This window comes from Triticum dicoccoides, chromosome 4B (genome assembly GCF_002162155.2).
Source record: "Triticum dicoccoides isolate Atlit2015 ecotype Zavitan chromosome 4B, WEW_v2.0, whole genome shotgun sequence".
NCBI lineage: Eukaryota > Viridiplantae > Streptophyta > Magnoliopsida > Poales > Poaceae > Triticum > Triticum dicoccoides.
Window position 1 is genome coordinate 117047527 of NC_041387.1, and position 11345 is coordinate 117058871.

Sequence of the window (11345 nt, forward strand, 5' to 3'; positions counted from 1 at the left end):
GACGATGATGGGTGTGGCGACCTCAAAAAACTTGGAAGGGAGCTCGTTGGAGTGAGATGGCGATGATGGAGGATTATTAGATCCCATGAGAAGTGATAGATAGAGCAATTAATTCAGCGCCGATCACTGTGCACAATGAGCCGGAGACGATGGCACCGATGAAGACAAGGTTGGGTGGGCGAGTCAATAGTGGTGTCCAAAAAGAAAAAAAAGATAGTACGCAATTGAAGTTGACTCAATTTCATTCAAAAAGACTCAATTTAATCAAAACAATTTATATTATAACTATACAGCCACACAATTTTTGTAGCCAGCGGAAAAGAGCCTTTTTCTTTTTTGTCCTTCACCCAAATTGGGCAACGAGGGTGATCACACGAGAGAAAGGACCGAAGGATCAACGCAGCAAGCCACAAGGTGTAAAATGAAAAGAAAAAGGCAGCCACGAGGGCAAGTAGTAGAGAGAGAAAAACGGGAGGGTGGAATAAAGACAGCACGACAGCAGCAGATGGTGTTGTGGTCGCAGCTGGATCCTGAGCTGTCCGGCTGGTGGCATGAGTTGTTTTTCTGTTTTCTGTTTGCCCCCACTACCCAATATGGGCTGCACTTAAACAACAACGCCGCGTTTCTGCCACATGCACCAGCTCCACTGCTAGCTCATGCACATCATTTCTTTCTCTTTTCTTGCTCTTCTCTTGGATTGATGTCTCCCGTGTATGTTGTGTATGGTTCAAATGTGTCCTGCTAGCAAATGCAATACCCCTTTGGTTCAAGGAAACATGCAACACCACAATATATTCATGAAAAACAAACCAAAGAGTAACCCCAACACGCCGACCCATTTCGTCCGTCCGTGTCTATTTGGATCGCCGCGGACAGAAAAATGGGCCCAACGTGCCGGCCCAAATGGATGCGCGTCCGCTTTTCGTCCGCTGCCGACCCATTCCCGGCCCAAATTTGAGTCTCATTTGCGTCGGCACGGACACCAAAAGTAACAGGAATCAGGTCCGTAGACCGTCCAACGACAACTATAAGCACCAGAACAAATCAAAACTATTGTAAAGCCTTATCTGAGTTTCTCCGAAATTTTGCGCTTCTTTGCACAAATTTTCTAGGGTGTGAAACTTGGGTCACATGGATAATAAGCAAAAAGAAAAAATGGGTCACATAAATAAGCAAAAATTGACGTAGGCACACCTTGGGTACCCACAGCGTTTACATCTCTCGCCGCTAGTACCGGCCACCTGCTTCCCCTCATAGAAGACAATAATTCTCACCAGATTTCTCGGCACCGTTGGGCCTCTCAATCCGACGGCGGACGTTCATCAAAGTTTATGCAAACCAATTTCTTGTCGCTGCCGCAATATTAAAACACTAGCGAGGCACTATTTAATTGTTTTTTTCTCCCCTCAGTACTATACAATTTCTCCATTCGTCTCCTACTCTTCCTCCCCCCCTCCCTCGCCCCCCTCCTCGCCGCAAGCTCTAATCCCCCGAAGATTAGCTCCAACGAATACGAATAACTGTGGATTAGTGCGAGGGTTTTGCTGCGGCAAATCTGGGGTGGGGCGGTCGGAAGAGTCGCGGCCGAATTGGTGAGTATTTTTGTTTTTTTTGGTTGTTTCTCTCTGCGATTCTTGGTGCGGCCTTGCTCTTCTTGATCCGCCTCGATTTGTGCCGTGCTGTTTCGATGCGTGTTTGTTTCTGCTGCGTTTTCTTCGTCCAATTGACATCCTCCAGTTCGGTCCTTTATGTGGACCTCGGATCTTGACCACTTCGTGGCACAATTGGATGCTTGCGGTCGAAGCAAATTCGAATCTTTGACGCGAATTTGCCGTAGAAGAACACAAGCAAAATTGTTTTTTCATGTCGTTTGCTGAGATCTGTGGGTAGAGCTGTGAATTGGACCGCCTCGATTCGATGCAACTTCGTGTTAGTTTAGTGTTAAATTTGCTCAAATCTCACAGATGTGCTCTTTGTTGTGCGCAGTTTGGTCGAGCAGATGATGATGGCGAACGCGAAACTCCAGAAGCAGGCGCTGCTGCCGCCGCGTAGCCCGTTCCCGACGGCAGCGTCGCCGTCCCCGTACGCAGACCATGGCCCGATCGCCCGGCCACAGGGCGCCACGCACCACCGCTTTGGCCATGGCCACGGCCATGGGCATCACCAGCGCACGTCGTCTGAGAGCATCATTGAGGAGCAGCCGTCGTGGCTTGACGACCTGCTCGACGAGCCTGAGACGCCCGTGCGCCGCGCGGGACACCGCAGGTCGTCGAGCGACTCTTTTGCTCTGTTCGACGGAAGCGCTGCCTCTGGCGCATTTGCCAATGGTTTTGAGGAGATGGGGGGAGGTGGGCAGGCTGCCCCATGGGGTGGCGTGCAGGAGTACTATGCCAAGCCAAGCTCATACGGGAGGCCGCAGGGCCGGCCGTGGGAACAAGGCATGCCGAATTTGGCAGGTTACAGGCCAGGGCCGCCGGTGCTGGTGAGGGAGAAGCTGGGTGGGCATCACGGGCCACTGAGTGCGTCGAGGGATCATGAACATGCCATGGACAAAAGAGCTCTTGATGAACTTGGGGCAGAGAGGAAGGAGGGTGTGCTGCCAAAGTATGCACAATCGGAGGCGGACACCAAGCGTGCTAAACAGTGAGTATACTTCTGCTGCATGATTGCATCCATGCCATCACTGCCAAGTGCCAACACTTATCTGTGTTCTGAAATTTTACAATTGAGAATCATTAACGACGATAGCCAGAGAGTGCTATCCATTTACTTAAATTTTGACCACATACAGCAGGGCCAGCCCTTTGCTGTCGGTTAGCTTATATTTTAAAATCAGAATACGCTCTGCTGGTTTTGCTATTCTGAAGTTCAACGTGATAAAGCAAGCAATGTAGTCCTTTAATAATTCTGTATAGTCGTGTGGCACATTTGATTATGCTCACCAGTGGTGGAGCAAGGAACTAAAGTTAGAGGGCTGCCAAATGAATCGAACATTTTAACAATATTAATGAGGGCCCAAAGTATGCAATACTAGAGAATTCCTTGGATTTTAAGGATTGCCAAGATGGTATACATGCACTTAGGAAACATGAGGGCAGCCCTGGCCCATGTCATTCCCCCCTCCACCACCGATGCTCACACCTGATAGGATAGTGCAAATATGTACTTATTTCACACATTAGTTGTGGTCACACCTGACAGAATGGATAGTATCCTCTGGCAACATAAATGTAAAACAACATTTGAATATTCTTCCTTGTAAAATTGCAACTCAACTTTATGAGTCTTAAATCAGACATGCTCATATATATAATTGTAAATCCTTAATGGACAATGGTACGGACATTGCAATTGCACAACTACTTATATACTAGTTAGATTGGACTTAAGGCACTATGGTTTATCAGATTTTTTTAATTTTAATTAGTGTACATATATATATGTCAAGATTCCCAATCTGCAAGTCGTAATAGCATGGTTAAACATTTCCATACTTTAATGCATCTAATATTTTCTACCAACATTGCTTGCAGGCAATATGCTCAAAGGTCTCGTGTTCGAAAACTCCAGTATATTGCCGAGCTTGAGGGTAAAGTCCAATCATTACAGGTGAGCTCACTGCAAAAAAAAAAAAAGTTTCTGTTCCACAATGCAGTGTTGAATTTGACAAACAGAATTTTTTTATGTCTGAATAATGCAGTCAGAAGGGATAGAAGTGTCTGCTGAAATGGAGTTTCTTACTCAACAAAATATAATGCTAGACTTGGAAAACAAAGCCTTGAAGCAAAGGCTGGAGAGTATAGCACAGGAGCAAGTAATTAAACGTGGTAAGTATGCCCACCTGTATTTTTTTTTCCTTCTTATTTTGGAGTTCTTCTCCCCATCAATTTTTTTTTACTATTGCATTAAATTTCACTAAAAAATTATTCAAATGCAACTCTTCAGTGAACTTTAGAGATACCATTTTGATGTTCTATTCATATACTTTGTAAAAAAAGGTTGGGGCGTTCTACTTTCTGTGACGTTAATGAGGACCAGTAACATGAGTTTCTTAGGTAAGATTGAGGGTCAACCAAGTAGTTGGGTACATGCATAAGCAAGTTTGTTTTCTATAAAATTAAAATATCTTCTGGAGAGGAGAAATATGAAACTAGTGGATGGTGTTCAAATTCTGAAGAGATCTCTTTACAGTTTACACTATACTGTCTTCTCAGTGAAAAGTCTAAGTAATGGGTACAGGCATAAATAAGTTTAGAATTGTCTATACAATGTCTTGTGGACAGGAGAAATACGAACTACTGTTAAATATCGATGGTGCTCAAATTCTGGAGAAATGTCTTGTCATTGTCTGTAAGAAGTCTATGGTTGAACTTTAGGCTGAAGCATCCTCATAAAAGTTTGATATCCAACAATCATGTTTTAAGTGAACTCAAACGGCGACTACTATTTGTTTTATCCTTCAAAGACCTAATGAACCTTGAAGTTTGCAAGGCATGAAACAAAATTACCTACCACTTATCCAAGCTAAAGTTGCAGCATGGCCTTAGTAGGCACGTTTGGGACCTTAGCCAAGCTTTGTAGAGGATACAAATAGTCCATAGTTCTTTGATAATTTCTTGAACATATCATGTGTCATGGACAAAACTGGTGGAACCATCGATTGCTGAAATTCTAAATGCACAAATATATTCTTATGATATTTCAAGTTAAGCTTCTGTATATTCATGCATACGATTCATATAGCGCATGTGTCCATTCAAATCATACTCAACATGCTAGTGGTTCTATTTCATGTGGTTTGTGTATGCTTACTTTTCGTGGCTTTCATGCCTAAGATAGTGAGAAATTGCTAGCTAAGAAACTCATTGGTAACCTGAGGAGCTTAATTTTCTAAAAGAAGTTGAGAGATTGCTGCCTTAGGCTCAGTTTGCAGTTAACAAAAAATAGGCAGAAACCAGCTGTAGAAGCTGGATTATCAATATATCATAATCCACCTCAGTGCCAAACGTAGCCTTAGTGAGATATTATCAGATTGTACGAACATCTTCTGCACAAGATTCAGTTTAATTGGGTTCACTGTTTTTGAGTCAAACGACTAGTCGCATTGAGTTGTAACTACAAGGTTGAAGTCGCAACTGCAGGGTCGACTTTCAAGAGTCGCTACCCCAGAACGACTCTTCGACTCGAAAACCTTGATTGGGGTATTAAGTTTATTTACTCAAAGCTGAACACCCTGCCATGAGATTTTGTTCTGCTAAAAATTAAGAAAAATGAAATGGTCTGACTGTTATTATACTCCCATATTGCAGTTCAACAGGAGATGTTTGAGCGGGAAATCGGTCGTCTCAGGTCATTGTATCAGCAGCAGCAACAGCCACCACAGCCTCCTACTCTTGCTCGTAGTAACAGCAGAGACCTTGACTCACAGTTTGCAAGCATGTCTTTGAAACACAAAGACCCCAACTCTGGGCGTGACGCTGTCTCTGGGCCTCTTCATACTTAGTTCTTTCAGCCTTTTGTTCTCGTGAGTTCCAAACCACTCCTAGACCACTCTTTTGTGGCTGTGAATTCGCGTCAAGAATCCTTAAAGGAATGCATCGGGAAAGGAGCAGCACATTTGGAATTGTGCCCCTATCACTTGGTGAATAACTCTGGAAAGGCTAATAACTGTGGATCTGATCTTCATTCTTTGGGAATATGCACCTGGTGGTCATCCTCAGCTCACTGCCATTGTTGATGCTCGACCAGTCGGAGGTGTTTAGTGTTTTATTTGTAGCTCTGGATGCTGTTCGTGCATCCCTGTACCATTTCGGATCCTAGGGTTCTAATTTGTTCCCGTGGTCTTGTTTCTCTATGTTGTCTTCTTCATGCATCTTAGCCATAGTCTGCATTGCTTTGTCAGTGGAATGTGGAGCACTAGTTAGCATCTGATACAGATGCTTTTAAATGTGCCACATCCTTGAGAACTCATTTGTTTTATCGTTGGTGATTCAATAAGGTAGTGCAAATAAAGTATTAGCATTATCCAGAGTTGGGACTTGGTGTTGACATGCTGCAACTTCACTGTGAAATTCTGTAAGTTATGCCATCTCGTTTCATTTGATACACTTCTTGTGAGTAGATTTATCTCATTTGGGAACAGTTACTCGTATATTTTGCACGCCAGTATGGCTGTGCTTGCGTTTTAAACTTTGCAAAATGTGAAAGGGTTATATACATATATGCGCTGGCGGAGCTTCACGAGGGCAAATTTTTAGAACACAAAACTGTTTTATTTAGATAAGCAAGATACAACGTAGGAAGAAAAAAATCGAAGAAACCTTATTCCAGCATGCCATCGCCGCTACCACCTTGAGGTTGTTGCCACGATTTAAACTTCGAAAAATGTGAAAGATGACCCACATAGTCTGAGTGGTTGCCCTTAAAAGGTTGTTATATGCATTTGGTCTGGAAAGCAAGCTAGATGGCGACATGCTCAGGATATGTAATCACCATTTGTGGTGAACTCGTGCAATCAACTTCTACTTTGGGCAACAAATTCTCTGAAAATTGCGAAAATGGTGGACGTGATGTGTTTTAAAAGTACAGCACCTGAGTTCAACTTCAAATTCATGGCGAATTAAATAGACAAAAGGGGCAGGTTTCATCTGCATACATTTTCTTTGCATTTTTTTGTGAAAAGATCCAATCTATTATAAAGTTTATCACAAGTACAAAGCACCTCAAACATTATAAAAATTACATCGAAGTCTCTAGACCACGGAATAACCACTACCAGCGCTAGAATGAGCTGCCGACACGTTGATGTTGCCGCTCCCCTACCGAAACTGGCCGGGAAGACTTTGTGCACATGCCCCTAAGGACCAGCGTCCCGGAACCGCAGTAATCACCTGAACCCTTGAGTATATCTAAAGCAGCCGACACCAAATCTCGTCATCACGCATGCACAACAAAGAATCCAGCAGGTTGCTGAAACCGTAACATGCTGGCCCATCACCATCAAGTCCTGTAAAGCATCTTTCATTACATCCTTTGCTGGATCTCCTGATAGCACAACAAAGACACATCAGAATAGCGTGAGCGCTTTCTTCAGGGGATTAGACGAATAGTGAAACTGAGAAGTGGTTAGTGGGCAATGAGACAGCATTGATAGTTCTGGTATTGGAATTGAATTTAATCCAAACAGAAACATCAATCTAGCTGTGCCTACCAACACCATGGAAGCAACAATATTATCTGATATCTAGATGTACGATTTGTAAAGGAAAGACGACCTAATAAGCTACCCAACACATTGGAACACCCGGTATGAAGATAGATTTACAAATACTAGCTATTAGAATACCAACTACCTACTCGAGACACAACTGTAGGAAGTAGCAGATAGGATGTGATTCTTCAAATTTAATCAACATACAGCATGCAAAAAAGCAACAGTTAAATCCACAGGGATTAACACATAAAATATCAAGATCATATGACACAATACAGTACCTGTAGTCTGAACTCTTATGTTGACTTTGTTGTCAGCAGGATGAGGGATGCTATATCCACAAAATGCTACCCTTGGGCTGTGAGTAGAAGATGAAACCAGAAAGAGAGAATGAGGATCTTGAACAGACATATTCATGTTTGTTTCTAGTATCTGGACATCAAATTGTATTTGTAAGGTTTTAGCTTCCGATAGAAGTATAACAGAAAACGTTCACCTTTTTGCATACTCTAATGCCACCAAACAGTTAAGCAAAACAACGACTTCTAATTACAGATATTCAGAGTTCCACTTGGAAATCATATATGACTTCTTTTATTAGAATTAAATTTGAACTAGTTGCCCCCTTGACACATTGAATTGGAAAATCGAAGTGTTATCTGCTGAGCATAATGCTAACAGAAAATTCATTAAATCCATTCAGTAACATCAGGTTAGTTTCATTAAGGTGGTACACCGTGAGGAAAAGAAGATGCTATGCTGAGCAAGTACCTGAGTTTTATCAACATGCGCCAAGATGTTTGGTAGTCTAATCTTAGTCCATATAGACTTACTATGCACTTACATTTTGCAGCAACTAAGACGATAATGCAAATATATGACCAAATCAACACCATGTTGACAATTATACCAAACAGACCAAGATGGTTGCTTCCTCGTATGGCCTAAAGCTTTTCGTTTCACTCTCTTAGTCTCGGGTGACGAAAACAAAGTAGGGGAAACTAGAGTATTTATCTTCCAACCCGGAAAATTGATTTGAAAAGAGTATAGAACTTCACATATCCTGGAACTAATCCAAAGGTTAAACCCCGGAATTATGAAACATAACATCCAGATCCCGGAAGTAAATTAAGTGACTCGCTTTTGTCCTATACTCAACCCAGACCCTCTGACCGTGCCGCACAGCGCTTTGACCGATGACATGTGTCTAGGCTATTTTGGTGCGAACATTCCTACCGGTATCGGTTGGGACATGCATGTTAGGTTTCACGGTTCCGGGATAAAAATAAGAAAGAATCATTGGCACAGTGATCATGGTCCTAGAAAGGATGCAAACTTGGCCATCTTGCCCCCGTTGCAGCACATTACTCCCATGGCATGCACCAAAGATCAAAGCCTTGGCCAGCAGATGGTATATTATTCGCGGTTCCTGTTCATCCGGATGCTCAATTGCTCTGTTCCAAACAAGCTTCTCACTAAAATTGGCATAATCCCACCACAAATCCATGCCTATCTGTGTACTCTGTATCGAACATTGCAAGAAGCTAGAAACAACCAACAGTCTAGCACTAACACGAGAACACTATTTCTCTTCTCTAATCATGCGTCCACGGTTCCGCCGTAGAATCAGCAATACCGCACACATAGAGATGGATTCTTTTATAAAAGGGGAAGCGGAAAAGGATGGAGAAACGTCACTCACTCCTGGTTGAGGACAAATCTGACGGAGTTGGCGAGGGTGTGATCCTCCTCCATGATGGAGAAGGTCGACGCGCTCGAATCCGCCACCGAACCGTGCTCCATGGCTGCCTCCCGCGAATCGACGGGTACGGAGAAAGAATTTCTGGCACGGGGAGGTGCAGGTGGTTAGAGGCGGCGGCGGCGGGGCGGGGGGTGCTGTGGCTGGGTGGCAATTTTGTGAGGTAGCAGGAACTGTCTCTGCACCGTTGGATGGAGGGGTACGATGGATTCACTAATTCGAGATTTAGGGCATCTCCAAGGGAACACCCGAAACTGACGCCCCTGTTTGAAGCTTGAACGGTCAGTCTGACGCCATCCATCCAAAACTAGCATACAAAAATCCCTTATTTCCTTATTTCAAACATGCCAAACACGGTTTAGATGAAACTAGACAAAATTTGACGGTAATGCTATTTGGCTGATGTTTGCCCGAGGGAATGTCAACTTTAGTTTTCAAATCAAACGATTTTTATGCCAATTTATACTGTCACAAAAATGACAACTTCAGTTTGCAACCACAGCAAATCCTGCCAAAAAATTTAAGGGTCCGTCTCTGTCATATCTAGATGTGAGATAATACCTCACATCTAATTATGATGTCAGCACTACCTTATTTTTTGGACGTCGATAACTGCCACACATGTGGTAGGAAGGAAGGCGCACCACACGTCTCTAAAGCAAACAGATTGCCGTGAACCAGCCTGTGATTGGATGGTTAGAGGGACTGTGGTATTCCCAGCCCACCAGGGTTCAAGTCCTGGTGCTCGTATTTATTCCTGGATTTACTTCAGAATTTCCGGCGATGCGCATTTAGTGGGAGGAGACGTTCCCGTCGATGACGAGGTGCCTATGGTGACTTAGTAAATTGCAAGATGATATGCCGACTCAGTCCGTCGGAGGTGCTCATAGGGATAGGGTGTGCGTGTGTGCGTTCATAGGGGTGAGTGTATGCGCGTGTATATGAGCGCTTGCGTGAGAATCTTTTTGGATTTCCAGTTTTTAAAAAGTTTTATCTCTGAAATTAAAATTTTGATTAAAAATCCGTGTTCATCATTAAATTTGTTGAGACGAGATCTTCGAAACTAGATCTCATATTGATATGTTTTGATGACATTTTTTGAGGGTTAAAAGTTGGCATGTCTATTGCACATAAATTGTCATGGTATTTACACTGAAGTTGCCGTGATATGTTTCAGCTATTTTTTTTCTACCTTTAAAAGTAAATTTTGACATATTATAAAACGAGAATTAAGAAACTAGACTTGTCATGAACCATAAACTAAAATTGCCATAATACATGCACTTAAAATTGTCATGGTTCATACAAAAAATAATTTTCATGGTCAAAGTACTGGAATTGCCATGCTCAAAATACTAAAATTGCCATGATCTATAAACTAAAATTGTCATACGACAACTTTAGTGTAAACACTATGGCAACTTCAGTGTAAACATTGTTAGGGCATGTCTCTCTCTAAGTAGTTTTGGTGATTGATCATAATGCTTTTACGGACTAATCGTGTGCATTGAGTTTTTCAAAGATTAATTCATTGGCACGAGACGATTCCTTCCATTCGAAACTTTAAGTGAAGATGGTGTAGTCTCTTTTGTTTCGGTTTTGGTGGACTTGAGTCGTAGGAGACACCGTACTATCAAGAGGGGGTCCGCAATGAAAAGGCTAGGGTGGAATCAACACGTACACTTCATTTTTGCACCCCCAGCTCCTTTCCTCTCCTTGGAGTTTGTCGTTTCACGGAAGTGGAGATTGTGAGGACATAGCGGTAGTATCGCTGCCAGCGCGATAGTACCGCCCATGGTCCTCAAGCGGCAGTACCGCCGTCCTTCAGCGGTAGTACCGCTTGGGTGCATCGGCGGCAGTACCGTCCTGGTTCGGCACCGCTACCGCCTCGATTTGAGGATGTCTTTTCTCGTGTCGGGTTGTGCGGCAGTAGTAGCGGCGGCAGCAGCGGTAGTACCGCCCATGAGCGGTAGTACCACGGCTACCATAGCTACTAGTGTCGCCCATACCCTCCTTCTCTCTCTCGTTCTTCCTCTTTTGCTTCCGCTCTCAGTCTCTGCGGTAGTACCGCTGCTACCAGCAGTAGTACCGCTCTGTGCTGGCTGAAGGGGGGTAACGATTGGATTGGTTCCTCCACTATAAAAGGAGGTCTTCTTCTCTAAGTTGACTTACCTCTTCCCTCCCCAAGCTCGTTGTGGCTCAAAGCTCCATTCTCGCCCTCTCTCCCTAACCAATCAAACTTGTTGATTTTCTAGGGATTGGTTGAGAAGGCCATGATCTACACTTCCATCAAGAGAAATTTGATTCCCCCACTAATCCCTTGAGGATCTTGTTACTCTTGGGTGTTTGAGCACCCTAGACGGTTGAGGTCAT

General features: G+C 43.4%; 2 protein-coding genes across 2 annotated transcripts; one reads left to right on the forward strand and one right to left on the reverse strand.

Annotated features, from left to right (window-relative positions):
• The first annotated feature begins 1396 nt into the window (after positions 1-1396).
• LOC119295373 (uncharacterized protein At4g06598-like) lies at positions 1397-6030 on the forward strand. The gene is made up of 5 exons (XM_037573786.1): positions 1397-1592; positions 1987-2643; positions 3534-3609; positions 3701-3827; positions 5310-6030. The coding sequence occupies exons 2-5, from the start codon at positions 2000-2002 to the stop codon at positions 5501-5503; spliced, it is 1041 nt and encodes a 346-aa protein (XP_037429683.1). The 5' UTR covers positions 1397-1592; positions 1987-1999; the 3' UTR covers positions 5504-6030.
• A 611-nt stretch (positions 6031-6641) lies between these two features.
• LOC119295374 (DNA-directed RNA polymerases I and III subunit RPAC2-like) lies at positions 6642-9150 on the reverse strand. Its single transcript, XM_037573787.1, has 3 exons — positions 8916-9150; positions 7495-7571; positions 6642-7044 (listed from the first exon to the last, which is right to left on the reverse strand). Exons 1-3 carry the CDS (start codon positions 9014-9016, stop codon positions 6887-6889), a joined length of 336 nt encoding a protein of 111 aa, XP_037429684.1. The 5' UTR covers positions 9017-9150; the 3' UTR covers positions 6642-6886.
• Positions 9151-11345: the final 2195 nt, after the last annotated feature.

Bases quoted from the DNA above. Each gene is read 5' to 3' on its own strand.
- LOC119295373 (XM_037573786.1), top strand. From the start codon at position 2,000: ATGATGATGGCGAACGCGAAACTCCAGAAGCAGGCGCTGCTGCCGCCG. The intron at 2,644-3,533 runs GTGAGTATACTT...CATTGCTTGCAG, and splicing joins GACACCAAGCGTGCTAAACA to GCAATATGCTCAAAGGTCTC. The intron at 3,828-5,309 runs GTAAGTATGCCC...CCCATATTGCAG, and splicing joins GGAGCAAGTAATTAAACGTG to TTCAACAGGAGATGTTTGAG.
- LOC119295374 (XM_037573787.1), bottom strand. From the start codon at position 9,016: ATGGAGCACGGTTCGGTGGCGGATTCGAGCGCGTCGACCTTCTCCATC. The intron at 7,572-8,915 runs GTGAGTGACGTT...TTCTACTCACAG, and splicing joins AGATTTGTCCTCAACCAGGA to CCCAAGGGTAGCATTTTGTG. The intron at 7,045-7,494 runs GTACTGTATTGT...TTGTGCTATCAG, and splicing joins CATAAGAGTTCAGACTACAG to GAGATCCAGCAAAGGATGTA.